The sequence below is a fragment of the Enhydra lutris genome, unplaced genomic scaffold (genome assembly GCF_002288905.1).
Source record: "Enhydra lutris kenyoni isolate GAN:26980312 unplaced genomic scaffold, ASM228890v2 scaffoldscaffold1, whole genome shotgun sequence".
NCBI lineage: Eukaryota > Metazoa > Chordata > Mammalia > Carnivora > Mustelidae > Enhydra > Enhydra lutris.
This window is the reverse complement of record NW_019154085.1, coordinates 71,016,794-71,042,059: the sequence shown is the minus strand read 5'-3', so window position 1 is coordinate 71,042,059 and position 25,266 is coordinate 71,016,794. Positions and strand designations below refer to the sequence as shown.

At 47.2% G+C, this 25,266-nt stretch overlaps 1 protein-coding gene across 6 annotated transcripts in view; it reads left to right on the top strand.

Moving 5' to 3' along the window:
* The window catches only part of LOC111142360 (chimerin 1), a 154,879-nt gene extending 151,602 nt beyond the window's left edge, over window positions 1–3,277 (top strand). For all 6 annotated transcript variants that reach the window (XM_022495390.1, XM_022495401.1, XM_022495430.1 and 3 more), the window contains 2 exons: window positions 1,098–1,203; window positions 2,492–3,277. In XM_022495390.1, the coding sequence (XP_022351098.1) occupies window positions 1,098–1,203; window positions 2,492–2,663 (278 nt within the window). In that variant the 3' untranslated portion in view covers window positions 2,664–3,277. The remainder of the gene's footprint in view (window positions 1–1,097; window positions 1,204–2,491) is intronic.
* Window positions 3,278–25,266: the final 21,989 nt, after the last annotated feature.

Below are 25,266 nucleotides of genomic sequence, written 5' to 3'. Positions count from 1 at the left end.
TCTGAGGAGAAGCAGGAATGTGCTAGGGTGCTCTGAGAGCACGGCATTCCACAGATGTCTGCTGCTTCTGATTATGGAAATAACTGATGAACAAAATGCGATCTGTGACCTCAAAGGAACGTGCTGGGGTTTTGGCCAACACAGAACGAAAATGTCCAAATGAAGATGGTTCCCTTTGAAGTTTCTACCTTCGGAAGAGCCGCATTTATTTCAGGGGCCCTGCTGTCACTCCCAACATTTAGAATTGCCTTCACTGGCTCATTACATTCTCCGGTTGTCCTACGTAGTAGAATATTTTTGTGCTCTGAGGATAGGTTTGACTTTTTTATATAACAAAAAGTAAATTAAAACCAAGGAAGTAGGGGCGCCTGGGTAGCTCTGTGGGTTAAGCCTCTGCCTTCGGCTCAGGTCATGATCCCAGGATCCTGGGATCGAGCCCCACATCGGGCTCTCTGCTTAGCAGGGAGCCTGCTTCCTCTTCTCTCTCTGCTGCCTCTCTGCCTACTTGTGATCTCTGTCAAATAAATAATAAATAAAACCTTTAAAAAAAATTAAAAAAAAAAAAAAAAACCAAGGAAGTAAATACTGGATGATACCTCTCGTGGTTTACAAAGAAAATAGCATGAATATCAACGAGGCCTCTGACAGGGGTTACCGTGGCAGAACTGGGATGTTCAGAAGACCTGGAAGGAATCAACCTCCCTTCAGTATGTCTGTAATGTTGTAAGATGATCTCTTTTGAATGTCTCAGTTTTACTCTGTGCATACATGTGTCTGAACCCTATGGGGTGACAGCCAGCCGGTCTACCCAGCATCCAAGGTCCCCAGTGACCAGCCTCTCAGGCGCTCAGTGAAGCAAGTGGGGGCTGTCCCCCAAAGTCTGAGTAAATGGTATCGCCGCGCCAAAACCAAGCCTCGCAGAAACTGGAGACTTGGACCTTAAAATACTTTCCATAGCTTGGGGGTGGGAGGTGGCGAGGATCTACAAGAAAGCATTTTGGACCGGCCCCAGGTGATCACTGCAAGAACAGAATTCAGTGGAGCATTTATACAAGGTGTTAAATTTCTTCTCCTTGGTGTTCGACTTGCTGTTTTAGAAATCATGGACCCGGACGAGCAGTTAGAAGCACTGCACGAGGCCCTGAGGCTGCTGCCCCCCGCCCACTGCGAGACCCTGCGCTACCTCATGGCGCATCTCAAGAGGCAAGTCACGGGCTGGAGGTTGCTCCTTGGGCTGCGGCCCAGTGTTAAGAATGAGATGAGACCAAAGGTGTAAGAAAGGACAGATCACTGAGGGAGTAACTACAGACACGCGCAGGCAGAGAAGGAAGGCTAAACTGCGCGCCAGTGCCGGGCACAGGCTGGATGTGGCCGCGTTGGCCATTCGGGTCTGTGGGTGCAGATATGTGAGAGCGCCCAGGTCCGGTTCTGGCGGAAAGAGGAAAGGCAGTAGCTGTCCGGGCAGGAGCATTAGCCTAAAAAAGAGCAAAGCAACTCTCCAGAAGGCTCGCTTTTCTTACTTCTTGCTCCAAAACGGGCACTTCACCCTGGGTGACAGGATTTTAGATTATTGCCGTAATGTCTCCCACACTGAAAACCGCTATAAAAAATGGAGTAAAATAAGAGGTAGAGGGAGGAATAGAAAATAAAATATTCTGGCTACTTCTGGTTTAATGTCTTAAGTAGATTGATGGTGGTGTAACTTCGTTTACCTGCTCAGTCGCTCTCACTCTCTACCAGTTGAAGCAAATGGTTTTAAATTATGGGATCAAGTTTTAGTGGTTTTAGGATTTCAAAATATAAAGCCAATTAGAAACAAAAAAGACAGAACTTGACATCTATTTTGTATGCTCTCGGCAAGAGCTACCCAGAAATGAATATTTAACTGGTGGCGCATTTAACATTTACACGGTTTCCCTCCTTAAAAGCAGTAGGAGCTAAAACTTGTGTTTAATATGCTTACAAATTCACTTGCAAATTCAAGTTTGCTTCATATATGGATGCAATTAAGTCCGTAGCACTAACACAAAGGAATGGCTCTCCAGCCCTTGTCCGGGCCTTTGCTAGCTAGCAGGAGAGCGAACACGGACACTCAGCCTCCCTCAGTCTCCCTCAGTCTCCCTGACCGCAGCCCAGTCTGTGCCTCCGCCACCCCCTTCTGCAGATACTCTGTAAAAATCACGGGAACCAGGCAGCCAAGTGGAAGGAGGGCTGATGGAATAATGGAGATGACCCAGCCCCCCATCCACTACAGGCAAACACCCCACACACTCCAGCAGTGAGCTTGGCCAGGAGCTTCGGTGATACCAGAAGTTTAATTTATTGATATGATTTACTTTGAGGTGAAGAGGGGGACATAGAAGGAGCGTAGCCGAAGAGCTGGTAAGTGGGCAGGAACCTTGACCGTGAGTCTGGTTTTTGTTGTAGCGCTCGAGCACTGCAGAATGCCCGTGCTTACGTGAAGCCGCACCCCTGTGCTTCTGTTTTCCAGAGTGACCCTCCACGAGAAGGAGAACCTTATGAACGCCGAGAACCTTGGCATTGTGTTCGGCCCGACCCTGATGAGATCTCCAGAGCTGGACGCCATGGCCGCCCTGAACGATATCCGATACCAGAGACTGGTGGTGGAGCTGCTTATCAAAAATGAAGACATTTTATTTTAAACGTTAGTTCGCAGGGGAAAAAAATGTTTTACAGATGAAGGAATGTTTTATAGTAATTTAATTGGCTCTTACAGCTGCATCATTTCTTGGTTAGAAGTTCGGGCAGATAGCCAGGTTAAAATGAAGGAACTTTCCATTGTTTCCGTAGTACCGCTCCGCCGTCCTTGTAAAACAGTGAACACGCACTCCAGTTCTAGTGCCCCTGGGTGTTTATCATGTTAAGAGAAACTCAAGCTATTGCATGATTAGCCCCTCTCTGGCAAGGGAACCCCACACAAAGGAGACAACAAGCCTGCACCGCCTCTCCGTCCCAGGTAGTCTGTGGTTGTAATTCAGCATGTTTCGCAGAGTCGATCTGTCGTGACTTCGCTTTTGGGTTCTATGTCATTGGTTTCTGACGCTTCTGTAAACGCGCACACTAATGGATGAACCGGCCCCCCACCCCCGGCTGCTGCGTTGCCATAGACTAGAACATACGCCGACTTTTCTCAGACGCTTCATTTCTGGTTTCTCTTAGTTCTTCGCTAACATAGTCTTTTCTTTCCAGCAAAAGCAAACCGTGTTTTCAGATTTGTTACTTTAGTAAATTATCCACCAATAAAAAAGTACAATGCGGAACATTTTCTGTTATGTTATTATTGGGTTCCCGTTGCAATTTTGTGTTTTTGTCTAGCATGCATTTATTAATTTATTAAATTTGGCCTTTAGAAATCAAAAATATTGATAGCTTACTTTTTTCCCCCATGATTGAAAATATTTGGGAAAATGCATTTGGCTATTTATTTAATACTGAGTAAAGTTTTGAGTTCCTAAAGTAATTTAAAGCTGCTTAATTAAAATATCCATTCGTTGGATTTTTCTTCTGGCACACTTTGGCAGAAAGCTAGACTATTTTCTCAACTTTGGGTGAGGGCTGGGGGGGCTGGCCATCGTTCCTTCTTGAGCCTTCAGAAAAAAAACTGAAAAGAGTGACTTCTTCAACTTTTGATTTGTCAGAAATGCTGGCGTTCACCTGTGGTGGGGCTGATCAGGCTGCTGGAGAGGAGTCCGTGCGTGTACTTCCAGATCCCAAGACGCCTGCGGTGGGCCTGATGCTGTCACTAACTACCCATGTGCCTTTGCATAAGGGCCCTCCAGGGTTTGTCAAATGAGCATCCTTCTAGAACTCAAGTTGTATCCTGCTTTAAAAAGTATTATAATAGGGGCGCCTGGGTGGCTCAGTGGGTTAAAGCCTCTGCCTTCGGCTCAGGTCGTGGTCCCAGGGTCCTGGGATCGAGCCCAACATCGGGTTCTCTGCTCAGCGGGGAGCCTGCTTCCTCCTCTCTCTCTCTCTGCCTGCCTCTCTGCCTACTTTGATCTCTGTCTGTCAAATAAATAAATCTTTTTTTAAAAAGTATAATAATAATAATAATAACGCAATGCACATTTTTGTGTTTTCACCACTTCAGTCCTTGATACCATGAAGACTATCTCAAAGATAATGGTAACTGACAGAAATGAGGATTTTTTCCTATTTTTGCCCCTAGGCTTTAGTAGGAGGTTGATAGTAGAACTAATGTATGTGTTCAGAAAAGTACGTTTGTTCAAGAGTTAGTCCCTCACCATGGCTTTCTCAACCACGGTCTCCCACGGAAAATGTCAAGGCGCTAAACATGGGAAGCGTGGATTAAGAGGGTACAGAGATTTGTTTTATATAACACAGAAACTTCTTTAAAATGGAGGCCACTAAAAGGCACTATACACGTAAATCTATGCTCTTGACTCATGAAATACATTTGTCAGAGAAATCTGATCACATAAGTCTGTTCCGGATCAGGTAAGGCTACATTGTGTCATGGCTAATGTTCATTTTGTACAAAGTCCTTTTAAAGGAGAAATCTAATTATGGAGAAAGATGCTTTATTAGAATATAATCACCCTGTTCTTTTCCTAAAAGGAATATATCTATATATTTTTATATATATCTATGACTGACTCTCAAGTAGGTACTTTTTTTTTCCTAAGGGAAAACTCACTTATTATTGTTCTGATTTACTGAAACTTGAAATATTCCATAAAATTTACCCAGGAAAATCCAGGTAGCAGGAATATTTAACACTGTGCCTTCCTTCAAGAGGTTCCAAACATGTTTTAAAAGGCCAGAGAATGATACACACACACACACACAATGCCACTTAAATCACTTCTGTCTTCCATAGGTGTAGACATAAGCTCTGTGGTCCCAAGGTAACACTGCAGCCTTCCCCTGGCATAGACCGCATAGACATTCAGGGTTAAGTGTGAATACAACCGTGGAGGCTCCAAGTCACCTGATGAATGAGTCCCACTTCAATGTCAGACCAAAGGCAGCATAGGAGACACGCACCTGGAGGGAACAGTTTCCGTATGTGTGCAGGGGAATCGGGGAGGCACTTGCCAAAATTAGAGATCTACCTGGAGCAGAAGCAATTCCTGATCATAGTAAACACTCAGCAGATGTTCAGATAAACCTCCAAGTCTTCAGACCAGATCCTTGTTTACCAGCTCGGTGAACAAGCGCAGTTGGTATGTTTTTAAAGACCCGGATGTGTAGTTCATCCCCTCAGGACAAGCAGATTCAAATTACAGCTACATCATCTGGGAGCATTCTGGGACGGTGGGGGTGACACTCTTGAAATGAAGAAACAATCCCCTGTTGGCACAGGAGGCTCTTAATAACTACCAGAAGGTTTTACACATAGCCTTCTGTGACTAATGGGAGATTTCTGAAATCATGACCTTTTACAATGAGGCAAAAATGTCTATTGATCTCCACTGCAGGAGTGAAGGAGGGACCCATAGACCTCCTCTGGTTTGGCAAGCACCGTGTGTACTCTGCCCCGGATGTCAGGTCCATTTCTTCTCAATTTTCCATAAATAGTTTTAAAGAAATTATTGAGAAAGCAATCTCCCTTCTCTATATTTTCTGTTAGTTTTTAATGCCTGTTCGTCACACCAGCTGGCCAAAGGAAGTTGTTCTTCACTGAACTGATATTTAAAATGTTTGTAAGTGGAAGAACAGATGTTTATCACAATCTTTCTGGTTACGTGATGAGCTCAAATGGAGTCCCTCTGAATAAATTAGGTTCAGGGTTCCAACACTATTCATTTTCAACAAAATATTTTAGTGTTTATAGCCCCAGAGCTGACTAGCTATTATTAGTAACTCCATTTAAAAAGCAAAAAGGGTTTTTTGGGTTTGGTTTGGTTTTATTTTTAAATGCACATTGGAAAAGCAGGACACCCAAAATTCTTCTCCTAATTATATGTTTTACTCATCAGGAGGGTCACTTCTTATAGAACTCTCTGAGGGTCTTTATAACCAGATTGGCCTGTAACAACTGTGTGGTACTCACATTTGTCCATTAGTGTTAAGTGAACGGCACGTCCTTGTCTGAGTTGAAGCAATAGTGGTCTTCACATATACCTCATCATCACACCTCACACTCCCAAACATCTGGGCCGTTTTGACCCTTGTCTGGCTCACAGCGTGGTGGAAAGTAGGAGAAGGCTAAGAAGAAGAGAAGGTTGCCAGGGATCTGTCAGTCTCTCTAAGTTTTAGAGATGGAGTTTTTACTTGCACTCTCCGTCCAAATGCAGCCCAGTCAGGCCTTCCCCTGCTGGGGGACTCCCCATTCCACTCCCATTTCCTGCCTGCTCCCTGTGGGCCCGGCACTGTGCTAGGCCTGGGAACAGGGTCACTTCCAGTTCTCAAGGAGCTTAATGGGTCTTTGTGGCCTAGTCAAACTTGGATTTTGTCCTTTCTCACTGAGTGTCTTATTTCCTATGAGCCTCAGCACTAGACGTCAGGAGAAAGCTAAAACAAGACAGCATGGATGTATCTGCCTTTCTTTGGGGAAAGGCACACTCTTACAGTTCTATTGATACTCTCAAGTTGACTGTAAACATTCATTTGACCAATAAGAAAATACAAAAATGACTTCACACATACTCAGTACGAGCTTATTTGGAGGCATCCAGAGCATAAGGTTTCAGCTGCCTGTCCCTGTGGGCAAGATTTTTTTCTGGAATGGGATGACAGAGCACAAAGGAGCCCCATCATGTCCTCTGCCATGGGTCCACTCGCCCCTGACTTCCCTGCATCGCTCGAGTCTCGGCATTGCTGCTAGCAGTCCTTTGCATTTACTTTGGCCAATTCTGTGCCTAGTTGGTGGTCCTTCTGGAAAAAGAGATGGTCTCAACCTGACAGCTCAGAGTCACCATTCAATCTAAAACAGACTGACAGTCTTCCACATTTACCGAATAGTAGTGAAGGGAAAAACTAAAGTTGTTCTTTTCGCTTGGTTCTGTCCAGCCAAGGAATTAGGTCATAACACATACACCAAATCCCACTTCAGACCAACTGGCAATGTTACTAATAAAGGTTATATTAATACTTTTATCATAGTTCCAAACATTTGTTTCTCAATGCATTCTCCTACCTTATTAAAGGCAGCAGGGCCTCTCGGCAAATGCTTAAAATTTTTTTAAAGTAAAATTATTTCACTAGTCCAGCATCTCACACAAGGATCTCACATCAGTTGATATTTCACATAGGGGAACCAAAAATCAAGGAAAAGTTAAGCTAAAAATTATGATTCATTTATTGCCAAATAGCGGAAGGAAAGCCCTGATTGATGAGTCGCATCGATTCTCTGCTAAAGAGATATATTAATACTCTTTCAGTCATAATATGTTTCACGATGACGTTTCCCTTTTTGTTTATCCCACCCAATTGCACAAAACATCACAAGCAATATAAGCACCGTGTTGCTGACCTAGTTTGTGGCGCTCTCCTGAACACTTGGAAGTGTTATGGTTTTACTGTTACTCGCATACAGTCACAATTATGACTGGGGCAGGTAACATCAGCAGGCAAAGCCAGGAATCCTAGGAGTGGTTTTTCTAGTTCTGAAATGACGACTTAGCTGCCCATGTCACTATGGTAACATCAAAAAGCAGAGGAGGTGATGTTTAAAGATTAAAATGATTCACTGAAGGAAACTGGCAAAAAGGACCTTCTAGAGGTAAAATGTTATAAACCTGGAATGTTCCAAAAACATAAAAATCTCTTGGTTTTCATTAGGTCAATCTTAGACCATAAGTTTCCTCTGATATTGTCTGTGAGTGCAACTTGGGCACGAGCCAAGGCTTGTCAGAGCAAAAAAAAAAAAAAAAATCAAGGCCTGGGCCGATCATTTGGATGCCTATTCCTACGAGTGGACATTTTCCTATGATAGTTTTTATTTTGGCTAAAGAAAATTCATAATATTGAGCAATAATTTATTGTTTCTTTTTAAAAGTTGTATCCAAACTATGTGAGAAAGGAGGTGATTCAAGCATATAAAGGTTAAGTTCAAGTACCTCCGCTCTCCGTCCCCAGATCCTAGGAACACAGCAACATCAAAATGTGGAGGAAGGGAGAGTGAAAATGTAGAGCTTTGGAGTGCATCCAAATTAAGTCGTTACCATCTTTAAACAGGCTATTACAAATATAAGTTGTTCTATGGAAGCTCAGGGTAACCACAAAGCAAAAACCTATAGTAGACATACAAAAGAGAAAGATTAAGGAGTGTAAGCAGACTCCCAAGAGAGTCCTCAAATCATAAAGGGAGAGAGCAAAGGAAAGGAACAGAGAGGAATTAAAAAACAGTCAGAAGCCAATTAACAAAATGGCAATAAGTACATACCTATCAACAATTACTTTCCAATCAAAAGACACAGAGTGGCCAAATGGATTAAAAAAAAAAAAAAAAAACAGAGCCATCTCTGTGTGGCCTACAAGAGACTCCCCTAAGATGTAAGGACACACACAGACTGGAAATGAAGGGATGGAAAAAAGATATTCTATGCAGATGGAGAGACAAGAGAAGGCTGGAGCAGCTATATTTACATCAAACAAAACAGACTCAAGCAGACTGTGATATGAGACAAAGAAGGGCACCGCATAATGATAAAGGGGTTAATCCAACAGGAGGATATAACATCCGTAAATATTTATGCACACAGCATAGGAACACCTAACGGTATAAAGCAAATATTAACAAAGCTAAAGGGAGAAACAGCGACACAGTAATCCTCGGGGACTTTAATACCCCACTTTCACCAATGGGTACACCATCCAGACCAAAACTCAGGATGGAAACCTCAGCCTTACACGATACAGAACCAGAAGGACGTCACAGATGCATAGAACATCCCCCACAAAGACAGCAGCCCATACCTTCTTCTCAAGCACTGTGGAAACTTCTTCAGGAAGGACTGTATGTCAGGCCACAGAACAACTCCTAATAAACTTAATAAGACTGAAATCATATCAAGCCTCTTTTCTCACCAGGATGACATAAAACTAGAAATCAACTACAAGAAAACTAGGAAATTCACAAATATGCAGGGATTAAATCAGGGGATCGACGAAGAAATTAAAAAAAAAATAAAAAAATACCTCAGGACAAATGAAAACGGAGATACAGCTTACCAAAATCTGTGGACTGCAGCAAGATTCTAGGAGCGGGCGCGACGGATGGGCGCCGAGAGCCGGCACCGAGCGGAGCCCTAGCTGCAAGGCCCCGGGCCTGCCTCTCTCGCTCCACCCTGCCTCACCCAGTGCAAACCTGAGCCTCTTTGAGGATCACCGGGAGAACTTGTTCAAGGCCCAGCTCAGCTGTTTGTTCCAGGAGACCTCTGCCCAAGGAAGCGGAGACTGCTTGTTCCAGAAGTTTCTGCAGATCAATTAACCTGAGACAAAGGGCTGCTCACCTGGGCAAACAGCCAGCTTATCAGACAGCAGCTTACCCATCAAGACCCCCTACCAGATCCTTGCTGTGTTCACCAGCCTTGTACTACCATATGTCTCCCACCTTGAGAGACACATGGTAACCACTAAATCCAGAGCCTACAAATCCAACAAACCCTAAACTCTCCTCTGACTCCCCAGCTCTGTGAGCCTGCTACCATCGATCTGCTCTGCTACCACCTTGAGTTACAATGAACTTGGTTTTACATTAGTCACAGGCAGGCAGATAATAGGAAGCTGAACAGAGATTTCAAGAGCCCAGTGCTCTACGGTAGTTAAGTAAATTTGGGAAATCCTATATACCAGTTCCACCTTCATGATGATTGCAATCAGGTGAGGATAATAACGTTTCCGAAAATTTCGCATTAAAAAAATAAAATTTAGGATATAAAGCAAACAAGCAACTTGTGCATAGGAAGCCTTGGATTTTCTGCAAACTTACTAAATCCTCTAAGAACATTTCCCCCCTTAACATCAGCTTTTAAAACATTGATTTGGGCATGAATGATTTAAGAGAAATTAAGGAGTACTAAGTATATGAAGTATAACCCTGAAGCTAATGGTGAGTGACAGGCACCCAGGCGTCCCCCTCCTGGAAGTGTTTTCCCCCCACATCAGGGCCTCTGTGCTGGACCGGCTGCACTGGGGAGGGGAGTTTCCACATCATGAATCATTTCTGCATGATCAGTGATGAAAAGTTTATTAGAATCCACTGGTCTGTGTGGAGGGCATCTATTCCCTTTGTCAGAGTGGGAGGAGTCAGGACACCCTCCTGCCTGGGATTCCCAAAGCCACTGGAGCAGGTGCACACAGCCTAGCATGAGCCTCAGTGAGTGCTTGCCAGAGAACAGTTCCTGTTCCTGGTGACGTCACTGAAGGAACCCAGGAAATCCCCAGCTGGTTCCTTCACAGCCCTCTCAGAGGTGGGAGGAGACATCAGTTGGGGAGCCTAACTTCCTTGCTATTTCCTCTCTGGAAAAACCCTGCTTTTGTCCCAGATCTGGGAGAAGAAACTAATAAATTATCAGAATTCCAGGAGCCAAGGCCTATCTGTGAAACAGGTGGCCAAGCAAAGAGGGCGACTGGCCTCACAAAATTCAAATTACCAGTGGACATTTTGCCAGCATGCTCCTTGATATGTCCTCATTAAAAATTAATCACCATTAATATTAATTACAGTGATTAAGAGGAAACATCTGAAGACAGACTTGAATCCTTATAGCTCTAGCTGGGCAGAGCAAGATAACACAGAGCTGCTAAGGGGAAGAAGCTTCGTCTTACTTTAAAAAAAAAAAAAAAAAGTGAAGACAAGCCAGACCTTACCTAATAACACTTGGGCTAGGGTCTGGGCTTCCAGGACACTGCTTCCTCCTGCCCCCCCCATCCCTGCCCCATGTGATCTCCCCTATATCACAGCTCACTTCTCAGATTACATAGCTGTCTCTCTGCAGAGGGAAGTCAGAGGTTTTCATCCCACAATGTCCATCCCACTCCAAGTCTACTGAGTTGAATTTGGATTATGCCAAAGTTTTTTTTTTTTTTTTTTTTTTCCCACCCCCCCCACAAACCACTGTTCTTTCTTCTCTTTCCAACTTTATGATAGTGGGAGACAAAGTGTTCGGCAGAAGGTCATTCTGAGGGGGAGCTAAGGATTTCTCACAAGGAATGAATGCCAAAGGCCCCTGCACTGCTGGACAGTGGGGCTTTGAGAAGCCTGGGGGTGGCCTGGCAGAGACCTGGCCCAGGCCAGCTTTAGCCCAAGATGCAGGGAAACTCAGTCAGGAAGCCCGTCCTCCCACCCCCACACTGTAGAGCAGCTCAAAGGCAAGGAAAAGTGGTGAAGGGCAGAAAACCCATGCGGTACACTAACAACAAAGCTAGTTGCTTGCTTTCATGTGTGTTTTCCTTGTGCCAAAAGCCTGGCCCCCAATCCAATACGATCCAAAGGACAAACACACTGAATCGGCTCTTGGAGCGGGCACGGCTCTCTACAGGGTTGTGGGGGGAAAAGTCCTCAGGTCTGGAATCTAAATGCAGAACCTGCTGATTATAAACCATATTGCAGGAGAGAAGAGAATGTAGTCAGCCAGGGGTGGGGGGCCCTGAGATATCAGAACTGCGGGCTTTCTTTTCTACCCAACCCTCCTGTCCTCCTGTAAGGCTTCCCTTGTGTGTGCAGCAGGGGAGGGCGACTGCAGGGGAGACAGACCTCCAGCCGGTCCCCGAGGGAGGGGACCATGGGTTCATCGCAGTTCAGCTGTCCCCAAACTGCTCTCTGAAATGGCACTCAGAAAATGCACCGAAGGAAGTCCTTGTTCTGAAAGATCACAAGTGAAGATGATAGAAACTCTGTGTTCAAGGGAATAAAGCGTTAAGGGTCTAGTTGTCACCTGAGTTTCTACTGAGAGCAGGACCTGAGGGTCTTGTGATTAACCAGGGGTGGATTTTCTGGTCAGCAGCATAGACGGGTTCTGAATTCCATCCACTCCCCCCAGGGCTCTGAACCCTGGAGTCGGCCATGGGCTCACATTGCCCCAGAGTCCCCCGCTGCCCCCGGTTAGATGGGTCTCTGGGAAGACCCCTCACAGATGAGAACAGAGCCTCCAGCCAGGAGTCCGAGGCAGTGGGAGGACTGCAGGGCGTGAGATCATCTGGGGCCCACGTGTTTCCCCGAGTGGTTGAGGAGCTCAGGCAGACGAATGAGGGGGGAGGTAACCTGGAGAGATGCATGGTCACGGTGAAATCTGGTTGCCATGGGGATAGAAGGTTTTCTGTTCAAGCTGAGTAAGAGCAAATTTTCCATTGTGTATATGTAAACATACTGCGGCATCTTTCGCTTTTTAAACTCCTTTTCTTTTTCAAATCGCATCCAGGGTGGGCTCCCACATCCCAAGAAGCATTATGGAAAGTAATTTTCCAGGAGACAGCTCCTTGGATGGAATTCAGGGTTCAGCTTTTGTTTGGGCATGAAGGTGGGAAGGAGGGCACGGGGCTCCTTTTCAGGAAGAAGCAAGGTCTGCCTGGGTTTCTAAGGGTTCCCGGGGGCATTTCCAAGGTTGTATGCCGGAGAGTGGGAACAGCTCTAGAGATAGGCCAGGGACAGCACTTTCCTCTCCTGTGATCTTCAGTGAGGAACTTTCATGTTGTTTTCCACTTTCCCTGCTGTTCAGTAAAAGACTCCACAGCCCTGGCTCTCTCCTCTAGTTCAACATGCAGGAACAATTTCGTGAGCCAGTCAGTCTTAGCCGGTTTAGACCCCTGAAACAAAGTGCCATCGACTGGGTGGCTAACACAACAAACATTACTTCCTCACCCTTCTGGAGGCTGGGGGTCCACGATCGAGGTGACAATGAACCTGGCATCTGGTCAGCACCTGCTTCCGGGTGTACAGATGATGGTCTTCTTGGATCCTCACATGGGAGAGAGAAGAAGTAAGTTCTCTGGTCTCATCGGAATAGAGCACTAATGCCATTCAGAAAGGCTCTGTTCTCATGACCTAATTATCTTCCACAGGTCCTACCTCATAATGCCATTACAGTGGGGCTAGGATTTCAACATAGGAATTTGGGGGGACACATTCCATCCATAATAGCCCCTGTGAACTTTTTTCTGGCAGATGGTAAAATACACATAAAATGTATCATTTTCACCATCTTAAATATATAATTCTGTGGCACTAAGTACACTCACAAGGTTGTGCAACCTTCACCACTATTTCCACAACTTTTTTGTCATGCCAAACAAAAACCGCCCACCCACTGAACAATGGCTCCCTATCACCCTGCCTCCCCCAGTCCCAGGCAACCACCATTCCAATTTCTGTCTCTAGGAATTTGCCAATGTGAGGTACTTCAGTAAGTGGACTCTTGCAAGAGTTGTCATTTCACGACTGCCTTATCTCGTTTAGTAGAATGTCCTCAAGGGTTATACGCTCTGAAGCCTGTACCAACGCTCCCGTCCTTTTTAAGACTGGATAATATTGCTTTTATGTACATACCACATTTTATTTATCCATTCATCTGCTGACAGACACTTGGCTTGTTTTCACCTTGGACTATTGTGAATAATGCTCCTGCGAATACAGGTGTACAGATATCTGCTTGGGTCCCTAGTTTCGGTTTTGTAGGTATCTACCCAGAAGTGGACTTGCGGGAGCACATGGCAATCCTGTGTTCAAGCTTTTGGAGGAGTGTCATGCTATTTTCCACAGTGAGCCTTCGTGGATTTAGGATCAGTGGCTTTCCTAGGGCAGCTGAGGATTGTTTCCCAAGGGAGCTTGGCCATGGGCATCACAGTATTTGCTAATTCTCTCACACTCACTCATCTATGTTTCTCCAAGGCTTTCTGCAGGTCTTCCTTAGTTCAATTCTCTTCTGTTGACTCTTTAGACTTTAACGTGTCTGGAGTGGCAGACTGATGATCTACTGATTGACTGACAGATTAGCAACAAGGTGGGGTGGGGGAAAACCTCATCCTCCTGGTCTTCCAAACTCTCCTGAGCCACCCTGTCAATCCCACAATAGTTGGCTTCCACTGGCCAGCCCTGGAGACCTGGGTATCTAGGCAAGCAGGCAGGCCCTCGTCAGCCTCCTTGATACACCGTGATTTCCCACCACCTTCACAACATCCTTTCCTTTATCTGGACACCCTCCCTGGCTCTCCACGTCCCTTCACAGAGCACCTTCTCCTAAGGACTTCCCCGGCACTACGAGTCTATAGCTTGCTCTAGTGTTTTCCACCATTATTTCCAATGATTTGTCCTCTCAGGGGCAGCACAGGTCCCACCCTGACCCTCACCAGGATCTGGTTCCAGACTAAGCTCATAGTAGACCTTGGTAAATGAGGGCCTATTGATTTCTGACCCTGGTCAGAGACTTGGGCAAAGAGGCTACTTTGGGTCGCTGAAATAAAGGAAGCTTATGGGTAACAGAAGAGGCCATTTCTAGATGTGGAGGCTGGAAGAGCCCTTTGCTACATTTTGCTTTTTGTCTTTTTAACACTTTTGTTGTGAAACAGAACATGCTCAGAGAAGCATATGAAATGTAAGTGAACGGTTTAATCAATAATTATAAAGCAAACATCCTTGCCACCTCCCCCTAAGAGGGAGAACACTGAATGGCACTTCAAGGACCCCCTCCACTCTGGAACCCAGGCCAGTTCTGACTCTTCTCCTTCCCCCCAACCCAGGGCAACCCTATCCTGAATTTATTAATAGCTTTTTTCTTGATTTTTTCATATGTTTACCACTTTCCTACACAGCCTTAAAAAGCATGATTTAGTTTGAACTGTGCATGAGTGGAATAATGCTGTACACATTCTTTTAGGATTTGCCTCACTTGACTGTGTTACTTACACCCATGTCCTTACACCAAGCGGGCGTTGGCCCATCTGTACAGACTCTAGCCTCCCAGTGTGCTGCACAGCTCAGTTTATTTAGGGCGTATGTGCTATAAATGCTGAGGGACGGTGTGTGGCTTCCAGTTCGGGGCTATTAAGATGAAGATACTTATGCTCGTTCTTCTACGTCTCTGAAAGCCTAGCACGTGTATGGGAGCCGGATTGCTAGGTCGCTGTGTCCATAGATCTTGACCTCTACCAGCTGACGAATGACCTGTTTTCCTAGGTGGCCGTATCATCCTCATTTTCCCCCCAAGTGACAGAGTGTTTCTGCATCCCAGCTCTGCAACATTCAGCACATGCTCTGCAAATTCACAGGCAAGGAGGACCTCCTAGACCTCTTCTACTAGAGTTAAAACTCTTCAACAGACATCTTTGAATGTAACAACCTTCAACCTCCAAGGGGGTCCTTGGAGATGTTTCCACAGAAGCCCCACTCCAGTTCCGGGGTGTTAGGGGAAGGAGAGACATAGTGCATGAGTAAGAATCCCAGGGGTGGGGGAAGCCCCCAAGCGCTTGTTGTTGCACCCCCGGAGCCGTGAACCACGGAGCCCTAGTCAGCTACAGACCCAGCCAGCCGGTCATAAAACATACATTAAAGGCTCAGGATGCCACTGCCTGTGAGTTTAGACAGAGCCCAGGTGTCACCTGCGAGCTCCCTCTTTGCTCCCCGCCAAGCTGTGCACCTGCCCTGACCAGGGCTGCCACCAGCGGGCTCCATGGGACCAGGGGAGCCAGGGCGGAAGGTCAAGATCTCACTTGGCCTTACCAGCTGGGAGCGCTCACTTGAGCTCTGTGGCTGGGGCTCACCCCGGGAGTAAAGCAGAGAGACTGCACTATTTTTAAAAAGCACCTCATTATTACCAGTTTCAAGCAATGGAGGTAAGTACAAAGAAGAAAACAAACGAAGGCTTTTGAAAATCTCACCAACCAGAAATAAGTATCACAGTCAGCATCATTCTACATAGGTTTCTGTACAGACATACGGATGGAAGGATGGGTGGAGGGGTGAGTGGAGGGGTGGACAGGTAGATACGCACAGATTTTTAAGTATAATTTTAGGAAGAAAAATCCTACGGTACATGTTATTTGAAAATCGAAATTTGTTCTCTTTACGAACGAAAATTTGTTGCCTTCTTCCTCTAACTGCAAGAGTAGATATTCTCAATGCAGAAACCTAGAAATCACAGAACATAAAGGAAAAAAAATCATCTGCTTCCCATCACCAGGTCACTATGAACATATCTGCAGATGCGTCTGTATCTATAATGTGATACTCGTTTGTGTGTAATTCTTCATCAAGAGAGGATAGCAAAAAACCAAAACAAAAATACCAAAATAAGGCCTCCTGAAAGGGACCCTCCCATCCACTCAGGACTCAAAGAATAACCAAATCTCACACTTCCCAAGAAGGAGCCAAAAGGACTGAGGGACCAGCCCTCATTTGTCAAATGGTAGGTGGAGGATTTCGTTTCTCCGCTTAGCCACAAAACAGAAGTACACGTGGGAAGCAAAACCAAGCCCAACCTGCCCTTCACTGTGATAAGCAGTATGGCTCAAACCACAGCAAGACCAAGGGCAGAAATTTTTGAGCAGTAACTGACCCTGTAACTAGAATTTTACCATCGGGGCAAGAAGCCAAATTAAGGCTCTCACAGAACAGACCCTGTAGCTCAAAGTGACCGTCTCTGAAGCAAGCCTGGGGACTGTCCCTCCAGGCCAGGGGTGACAGCCCCTTGTATGGTTCCTAAAATGCACAGGATGAAACACAAGTCGAGACAGAGCATCTCGTCTCTATGGCTACCACACCTTGAACCAAATGCTACAGCAAACCACTGGTAATGGGAACAATTGCTCTGGTTCTGCCTAACTGCCCCTGGAGCACCAGCTTCATGTCCACGGCCAACACGCAGCCCAGAAGGCATCTGCTGCTGAGGTCCAGGCTCTTGGGAGAGGTGTTAACAAGAGAGCTGGATCCAATGCTTTTCAGCTTCTTCCCTGTGCTACAGAGAGGTGGGGTCAGGAGGCCCGCTGCTCATTCTCCCAGTGGCCAGTCCCTCACTCCCCACTCATTCTAACCCTCCTGGTCACCCAGGAGCCTTTCGCAACCCCTAAACATGGAGCATGCACCCCTGCATGCCCTCCATACACCCCCTCACTAGTATCTGTCTCTCGGGCTCCCATCCTTAGAACTGCCCCACAGCCCAGCCCTGGGCGGTCTGATGACCAGCCCTGTTCACATGTACTGTTCTCAGGCAACACAACTGCGTTTCAACTGGGCCCTTCTGAAAGCAAAGCTGTCCCCCAAAATGCAGCCCCCACGAGGGGCTGCATGTCTTGAGCCGGGTTTGTGGGGCACTGCACGGGGTGCACTGCCTATGGGGACCCTTGGATCGTACCATGTGGGGGGCTACCTAGTCCCCCCATGCCTGAGACCACCCCGATTTCCAAGGCATTGGGGACAAGGGTAAAAGAGAGGGGGCTCCACACTGTGGGGGCGCAGAGTCAGCTCCCTCTGTTTAGCCCAGCACAGCACCAGCTGGCGAGCACACCAGATCTTTCTCTATCCCCCATGCCACCTCCTCCTCTCACCTAAAATGGGAGGAGAGAGGGGGAGGAAATGCTGCCTTTTCCTCCTGTGCTGAATTTATCCTAACTGCAGACCGGCTGCAGAGCTAGGGAGATGATAAACAGAGAAGTCTAGTTATAATCTTTCCAAATTTCCCAGCGTCCTCCAGCCCACTCCGTTTGTTTCCTACCTTGCTGGAGGAGGAAATCTGCTGGGCTTCCAGGGCTCCATCCTGCATCTGAGACCATCTCTTGGGCTGGGGAGGTTCTCCTGCTCCTCATGAGCGCTCCAGACCCCAGCTGAAGCTGTTTTACATGCTGGGCCTGAGAATCTTGACAGGTGCTTAGCATTTTCTAACCAGTTCTCACCTTGGCCTTAGCCACCTAGTTAGCCGCTAGTTCACCCTGACCCCCTCCAAGCTTTCTGCAGAGCAATGGCACGTATGGTATTGCCTCACACGCCCTCTGAGGAGAAACACATAAATGTCAACAGCCTGGATATCCACCAAGTAGAATGTCAGGTTTGGACCAAAGCCAACGGGGAATAGGACAGGAGGGGAAACCTCTGAGGATAGGGACATCCTCCTTTCATCTTCACTAGAGTCCATGGACAATTAAAAAAAAAAAATGCAGTCAGTAATTTCTCTTCTGGAAACTGGAAGAATCTGCATTGAACTCAGGTGTGTGGCTGTGTATTACCCCCAGGCTTGAGTGAGGGGCCAGAACTATGAGGGGGCAGGACCGTGGAGCACTGTTGGGGGTAGGAGGTGGGAGGGAAGTCCTGGGCCTGCACGGGCTCAAAGGCAGCTGTTCCAGGCCCTGTGACCAGGTCCAGCCCGAGTGGTCCCTGGAGGGGTTGTGATGTTCCACATCACAGGACTGGGCTTATGGTGTCGCCTGTGGGCCTGGCTGGGCAGAACCTCATGCCTCTGTCTTCTTCGGCCCACTCTGCAGACCTTCTCTAGTCCTGAGCCACCCCATCGCCATTCAACACACCTGCTTGTGCTTAAATCAGCCGGAGTTGGTTTCTTTTCTTTTTTTTTTTTTTTAAGATTTTATTTATTTATTTATTAGAGAGAGAGAGAGAGAGAGAGAGAGAGCATGAGCACAGGCAGACAGAGTAGCAGGCAGAGGCAGAGGGAGAAGCAGGCTCCCTGCCGAGCAAGGAGCCCGATGTGGGACTCGATCCCAGGACGCTGGGATCATGACCTGAGCCGAAGGCAGCCGCTTAACCAACTGAGCCACCCAGACGTCCCCCGGAGTTGGTTTCTGCCAAGGTGAGAACTTGGGCTGATTCCCCAGGCCTCTGGGGCTCTGATTCCAGAGACTTCCATCCTACTTCTTTCCAAATACTCTCTGCCAGCCCCAGGCCGGAGTAGACCCCTCCCACTAGACCAACCAAGCACAGCACATGGCAAAGGGGAAGGAGAAAAGCCTCCACAAGGAGCAGAACGTAATTGTGACACTCCCACATGCAGAGACCTTGAGCAGACAGAAGCCAGGCTGTGATTGTTAGTCCCCGAAGGCTGTGCCTTCCATGAACATGAGGGCTCTGTGTGAGTGCAGCCCCCTGGGGTGCCCAGGATCCCAGCTTCCTGGCAACATCCCGACATGTCATCATTCCAGGGGTCTGATTAGCTGGAGAACGTGCGAGTTCCTTGTTCCCAGGATTCATCTGAGTTAACTCTGCTGCTAATTGGGTTTGTATCTGGCAGTGGTGACATCGAAAAAAGGTTTTGTAGTCAATTATGTTCTCCTGGAACGCACGGGCAGGGGTTGTCCTGTCAGCACTGAGGTGGTATCTACCTTAACGAGCTGGCCTAGACAAAGGCACCAGAGGACATTATTGTCCCTGAGCACCTGTCTTCAATGGCTGCTGTTGAACAAGAAGTGGAAGGTCTATCTGCGCACCACATGAGCCGGCTTTACTGTACTTTCCAGTTGCCTCTTTCCCGTGGAACACAGCTGAATGCGATCAGGTGCGTTCCAGCCACTTTAAAAAAATCGTCCCTGAGGAAATGGAACACGCACATGCTCTTCCTACTGCCAAACGATGGAGGGTTTGGCTTAACTGCACCAAAGCCAGGAAACGGACACTTACGGCCCCCACTACCCCCCAGAACACAGCCACGTGGCACACACCTGGAGGAAGAGAAATGGAATTCTTCCTGCAAGTTCTTTTTTTGGTCCAGAACAAATCATTCTTCCAATGTTCTAACATCCTGAGCGTGGGTGGAAGCGATGCTTTCTTATGTCTTGTGGGAAAGATGGTGTGTTTATAGAAGAATCCTCTAGTCGACTGGGGTGATTGCGGGAAGGGCCACGGTCACTCAGAGAACACAGTGAGGCCTTGCCTTTTTTTTTCTTCTCCTTTTGCTTTGGGTCTTAGTGGGTCAATCTCTCACTTTTTTTTTTTTTTTTTTTTAAATACTGGGGGTTTCCAGTCCTCTGCCTGGAAGAGCTGGAGGCACTTTCCTGTTCACAGAGAAATGGAAAAGCAGGAAAAGTTCCACTTAATGGCTCAGAAACAGGCCACCAGGGCCTGGGAGTGGCCGAGGAGGAAGTGGGGTCTCTCTGAGACAGGGCCCTCTGGGCAGGAGGGGGGTCCCTGGGGGAGTAACCTTCTGAGGAGATGGCTTCAGTTGTAGGCGGTGGCGAGAGTGGGCAAGACGGCGGTCAGCTGGTGGTGAGGAGGGGCTCCAGGAGGGCCAGCAGCACCCCTGGCCTGAGGTCAGCCTCCAAGAGCGCATGACGGGACTGTAAATGCCATACGGTGCGGCCAAACCACTCGTCTGTGGGAACTGGAACTGCACGTTTCCTGCCTTTCATCTTGCCTGTCGGAGAGGAATCTGTCAGAAGCGGCAAACCACAGCCCTGTCACTGGGGCAAGGGGCAAGGCTGTGGCTCCGGGGCCGTGGGCGGGGGTGTGGGGGACTGAGAGTGTGCTGGGCCGCTGAGCAGCCGGCCAGCGACAATGGAGAAGTGCCTGGGCGGCATGGCGGACCGGGCACCATCTGCCCAGGCCAGGCCAAGCGAGTCCTTCTGCTGGCCGGGGACAGAGCTGTTGCTCAGACAAGGTGCGCGGCCTGGGTGGGGACATATGCTGCCGTCGTCAGAGCCAGACGGCCAGTTCTGGGCTCTTTCTGGGTGATGCTGGGAGAGCTGCGCTTCGGAATTTTATCATTAGCTGGGGGAGCGTTGGGCCCTCCCTTGATCTGCCAGAGTGGATTTTTGGAGAAGAGCCTGGCTTCGGAAGGGCCAATTCAGAGAGCACAAAGGCACGCCATGAACATGCCACGTGTAATTCTGGGGTGAGGAAACTGAGCTTTAAAAACTCAAACATGAGAATCTGTGCCTGCAAGCAAGTTGTCCTCGCCTCCTTCTCGCTGCGGGTGGCCCAGAGAGCAAAAGGGCACGCACGCGTCCCGTTCTCCTCCAGAGGAAGAGTTACTTTATTTGAAGTGAGAGAAAATGCAGGACACCATAGACATGGGATGTCACAGGTCTTTGGAGAGCCGGCACTGCCTGGCTCTCTGAGTTTTCTCCTCAGTCCCCATTTGCTTGGTCCCTCCAGCTCCCTACCCTCACCACATCTTCAGCCCCCACACCACACCCATACGCACCCACCCCCCCCCCTAGGCAGCCAGCTCTTTCTTTCAGCCCTCCTCCTTAAAGGCATGGGTTATTTTCCCCGATACCAAGTCCCATATTAGTGATTCATGCCACACTCCCAGGAAACTCCCTGATGTGTCCCTTAGAATTAACCCAACTGGATTCCCTTGTTCTCACTTTCTTAGCTTACATCCTCCGAATCTTTCTTTGCCCTCCCTAAGCCATCTGGGAGGTGGCAGACGGTCTCTCTTCATGTCAGGGATGAATTTCCATCTGCAAGGTATCGGGGCTCATGCATACGGTACGAGAGAAGGCTCTGGTTTAGGGCAAAAGGGACACGTAAGCCCTGTGCGACTGGGAGGCGGGGGTGTTGGCCTCAGAGCCAGGACCCCGCAAACACGCTCTCAAGGTGCCAGTTCTAACAAACGCACAGGAGCCTCCTAAGCAACACACTAGTTAGCCGCCCGAATAGAAGCAGATACAGAACAAGCCTCCGAACTTGCCAGTTACTCTCTAGGGAACACACGCCAAGGACTGGTCTCTGGGAAATTTTCTTTTTAAGAGGCAGAGCTTGAGGGACTATCTGGGAAGGGTCAGATCCTTCAAACTTAGAATTCATTGAATTAGACCTAGAACTGGCCTGGCTGGAACCAGGCTGTCACAGTCAGATCTCAAATTAGGGACCGCTCATGGTACATTTCTTCCCACTCAAGATGTATCCTGAAAGCTCTCGGGGCAGGAGTAAAGAAAAGGCCAGGTAATGGGACGGCTGTTGTTTGTTTAGGACAAGGAGGGGCCTCCTCCCTATGATCCACAGAACCCTCCAGAGTGAGGGCGTCATGCTCAGAAAGGCTCCCCCAAGTCTGCAGGGGCCAGGAGGAGCATGGAGCCGAGGGTGCGGGGGCAGTGGTACAAGCATGACGTCGAAGCTGGGAGGTGCCCGGACCCCACCTCATGCCCTCTGAGCTCAGGATCCCCAACATCTTTCTTGAAATGAAAAACAGGTAACATAAATGATTTTAAATGCTTCTGAAAACAATTTTGCAAAGAAACAGAAAAAAGCAGTCTGTACAAAATTGGCACATTGTATGAGCCCATTAAGAAACAGAACTGGTTTTATTCTTCGGACATTTTGCACGGATAGGAAGGGGGGATAAAGGCACTGCATCCCGTTCAGTTAGGAGGCCAGGTGTCTGCAACTGTATGGAATGTCCACGTGCCCTCTGAAGAGCGCTGTCTCCCATTCTGAGGGAGGACGTCACACGTGGGCTGGCTCCTTCACCTGGTAGTGACGTTTCTCAGAGCGGGGCTTCTCCAACCTGTCTCCGGGTGACACTCCAATGGCAGAGGAGGGTGAACACATCCCCAGGGAGCCGAGGAACTGCTCAAAGACACAGTGACAGCACCTATCACCGCTGAGCTCTTGTAGCTTAAGACACCCACGTGAATTTTGCATTTGTATTTATTTTCACAGAAAAATCCTGCTTTAAATTCTTCATTGGTTGGACCCAGTCTGCAGTCCTGGGAGAGGGCCACATGAAGACAGGCACTCAAAGCCTGGACCAGTCCAATGGCGGGAGCTTGCTCATGGCTAGGACTGAAACTGAGCAAGGCTGCGTTGCCCACAGTAGGCAGGCTGGGGAGGAGCAGGAGGTCCACTGACGGGGTGCTAAAGCCTGGTCTTCATTAAAGGTAAAGGCTCAGGCACTGGGAGGTGGGAGGTGCCATGGCCAGGCCAGGTCTTTGTACCTCAGAGAGCTCCTGCCCAGTGCAGTCTTTGCTGAGGGAGGAGGAAACTTCCTTAATGGCTCCGCCCACATTCAGCTGGTTCAGGTTTTTCAGGATCTCACCTAACAGGATAGGTCCCGTTCCCTCGAATTAGAGGTTTCCTTTTCCTTCTTCCCATAGTCCTTAGAGTTCCTGTCTAACCACAGAGGACATAGACAGGAGATGGGAGCAGTAGGCTTTGTCCTGCCTCACCTGGTGGCCTGGTGGGGTCACGTCCCATCACCCTCCCAGGACCAATGTCAACCTGTTTTTTCCTCAGCATCACTGGCTGGCTTCTGGCTGGAATTCTGACAGCTAAACAGACACACTTCTTGGTTTACAAGTTGTTATTCTATCACTGTAAGTATTAGTCAACATTTGGGTTTTAGTCATAACATAACTAATGCATAATTTTGTTTGCTTCACAGCAAATTAAATAAAGAATTGGCAGCACATTAAATAAATGGTTAAATTAATTTTTTTTCCTCCAAGTCTTCAAGTAAAATTGACGTTCCAGACAGATGCACATATCTATCTGGGAGCTCCAGCTACCCCCCTGAAGTCCCTCTAATGTGCCCAGAATTGTGACAAATGAGGCAGAACCACTAACGCCTTAGGTCGGCACACAGAACGAACACATAGATGTCGGCAATTTAAACAGTACCGATCTTGGCCATGCAACAGGCTAACGTCCTTAAAATTAGTATGACAGATAAAACAGTGCTTGACGAGAATTCAGTCTTGGCTAGCCAATCTTTTAAGGTCTAGCTAGCTAGCAGTGAAGCTGACCAATGCTTTAATTTGTCCCAAGGCCTCTATAACAAAAAGATAAGATAAGACTCCTGAAACGTTCAAGGGCATCCCAACTGTCTATCACTGAACTACAGAATACTAAATAATTCTGTCCATTGTGCAGGAACACACAAGGCCCATGCTGCTCATGTCTAATTAGCTAAATGGTCCCAAAACCAAATTAAGAAGTACTTAAGAAGATGATGAAAATGAGTCTGGAAACGAGATAACCATCGGTCACTCCACATGGAGATTTAACTTCCATATCATAAGCCTGCTTTCACTAAAGAAACCCGCTCGTTCATGTCTTTATCGGTTTTTGAACTAGACCAGAGGATGTTTGGATTCGTGTCATAAGCAGGAGCCTCGTGGTGTATTTCACTGGTGTATCAGAAATTCTCTTTGATTTTTGCCAGATTTTTACCCTGCAGGACTCAGAAGGTTTTACTTACTTTGGAAAAGACAAAGGGCTGACCCCAAAATTACTAGCTCTTTGATAGTGGGCCGCTTTTTAGACAAAGGGATGTCTGAGGCTTTGTTAGAATCGTGCCCCAGTGATTAGGGGACAATTGAGGGAAGAAAGAGGATCTGATTGAAAAACTCCAACGCTATTTTTGAATTCCTTATATTGTCTGCCTTACGATATCCTGAGAGGCGTGACAAACTTCTCTTTGGCAACCTTTATTTTATTTTATTAAAAGATGTATTTATTTGACAGAGAGAGAGAGAGTGCACAAGCAGGGGGAGGAGCAGAGGGAGGAGAGAGAGAGAGAGAATCTCAAGCAGATTCCCTGTTGAGTGTGAAGCCTGACACGGGGCTCCATCTCAAGACCCTGAGATCACAACTGGAACCAAAACCAAGATTCAGACACTTAATTCACTGTGCCACCCAGGTGCCCCTTCTTTGGCAATTTTTAAGCTGAAAGGATTATTGCTCCCCATTTTTCACTGCGTAATAAATATAGTCACAATCCAGCAAAACACAAGGTTTCGAAGGCTACATACAGTTACTGATCTGATCACATTTCTTGCACCAGTGCATTCATTCTACTGAAAAACAACAGAAAAGTTCCATGGTGAAAAATGCACGCAAATGCAAGGTGAAAAATAATATTTAGGTGACCTTTTTTACCAATATGATCGTGGCTTTGAGGAAAATCACCAAAAAATGAAATTTAAAAATGCAAAGCCGTGTCTCTGCTGAGATAGACGTTACAAAATACTGTAATATTAGCGCAAGTTTTTTTCTGAAGTGAGTTCTTTATTAGTTTTATTTTTGATAATTCCCGTCACTGTGTCAACAGCGGAACACTCTTGGTCCCAATTAAAACTAATTAAAAGTTATTCAGGGAACACAAGTGAATAACAATGCTTAACAGTTAGCACCTCTCAGAATAGAAACTCAAGCAGCTGACAAAATGGAAGCTGAAAAACATTCATGGTTTTGACTCTCCCAGATCACAGCAAAAACTGGTTTGCTTATATAACTGATGTAAACCCGGGATCCTACATGGTCTAGTCTTGGCACTGGTTCAGACCTGCAGAAAAATATAATTGAAAACAATTCAAATTTTTCCGTCTCTGGAGAAAATGCCAAAGGTAGGAGTGTGTTTTAAATATCCAGCAAACTCCTTAAAGATACTGTTCGCCCCT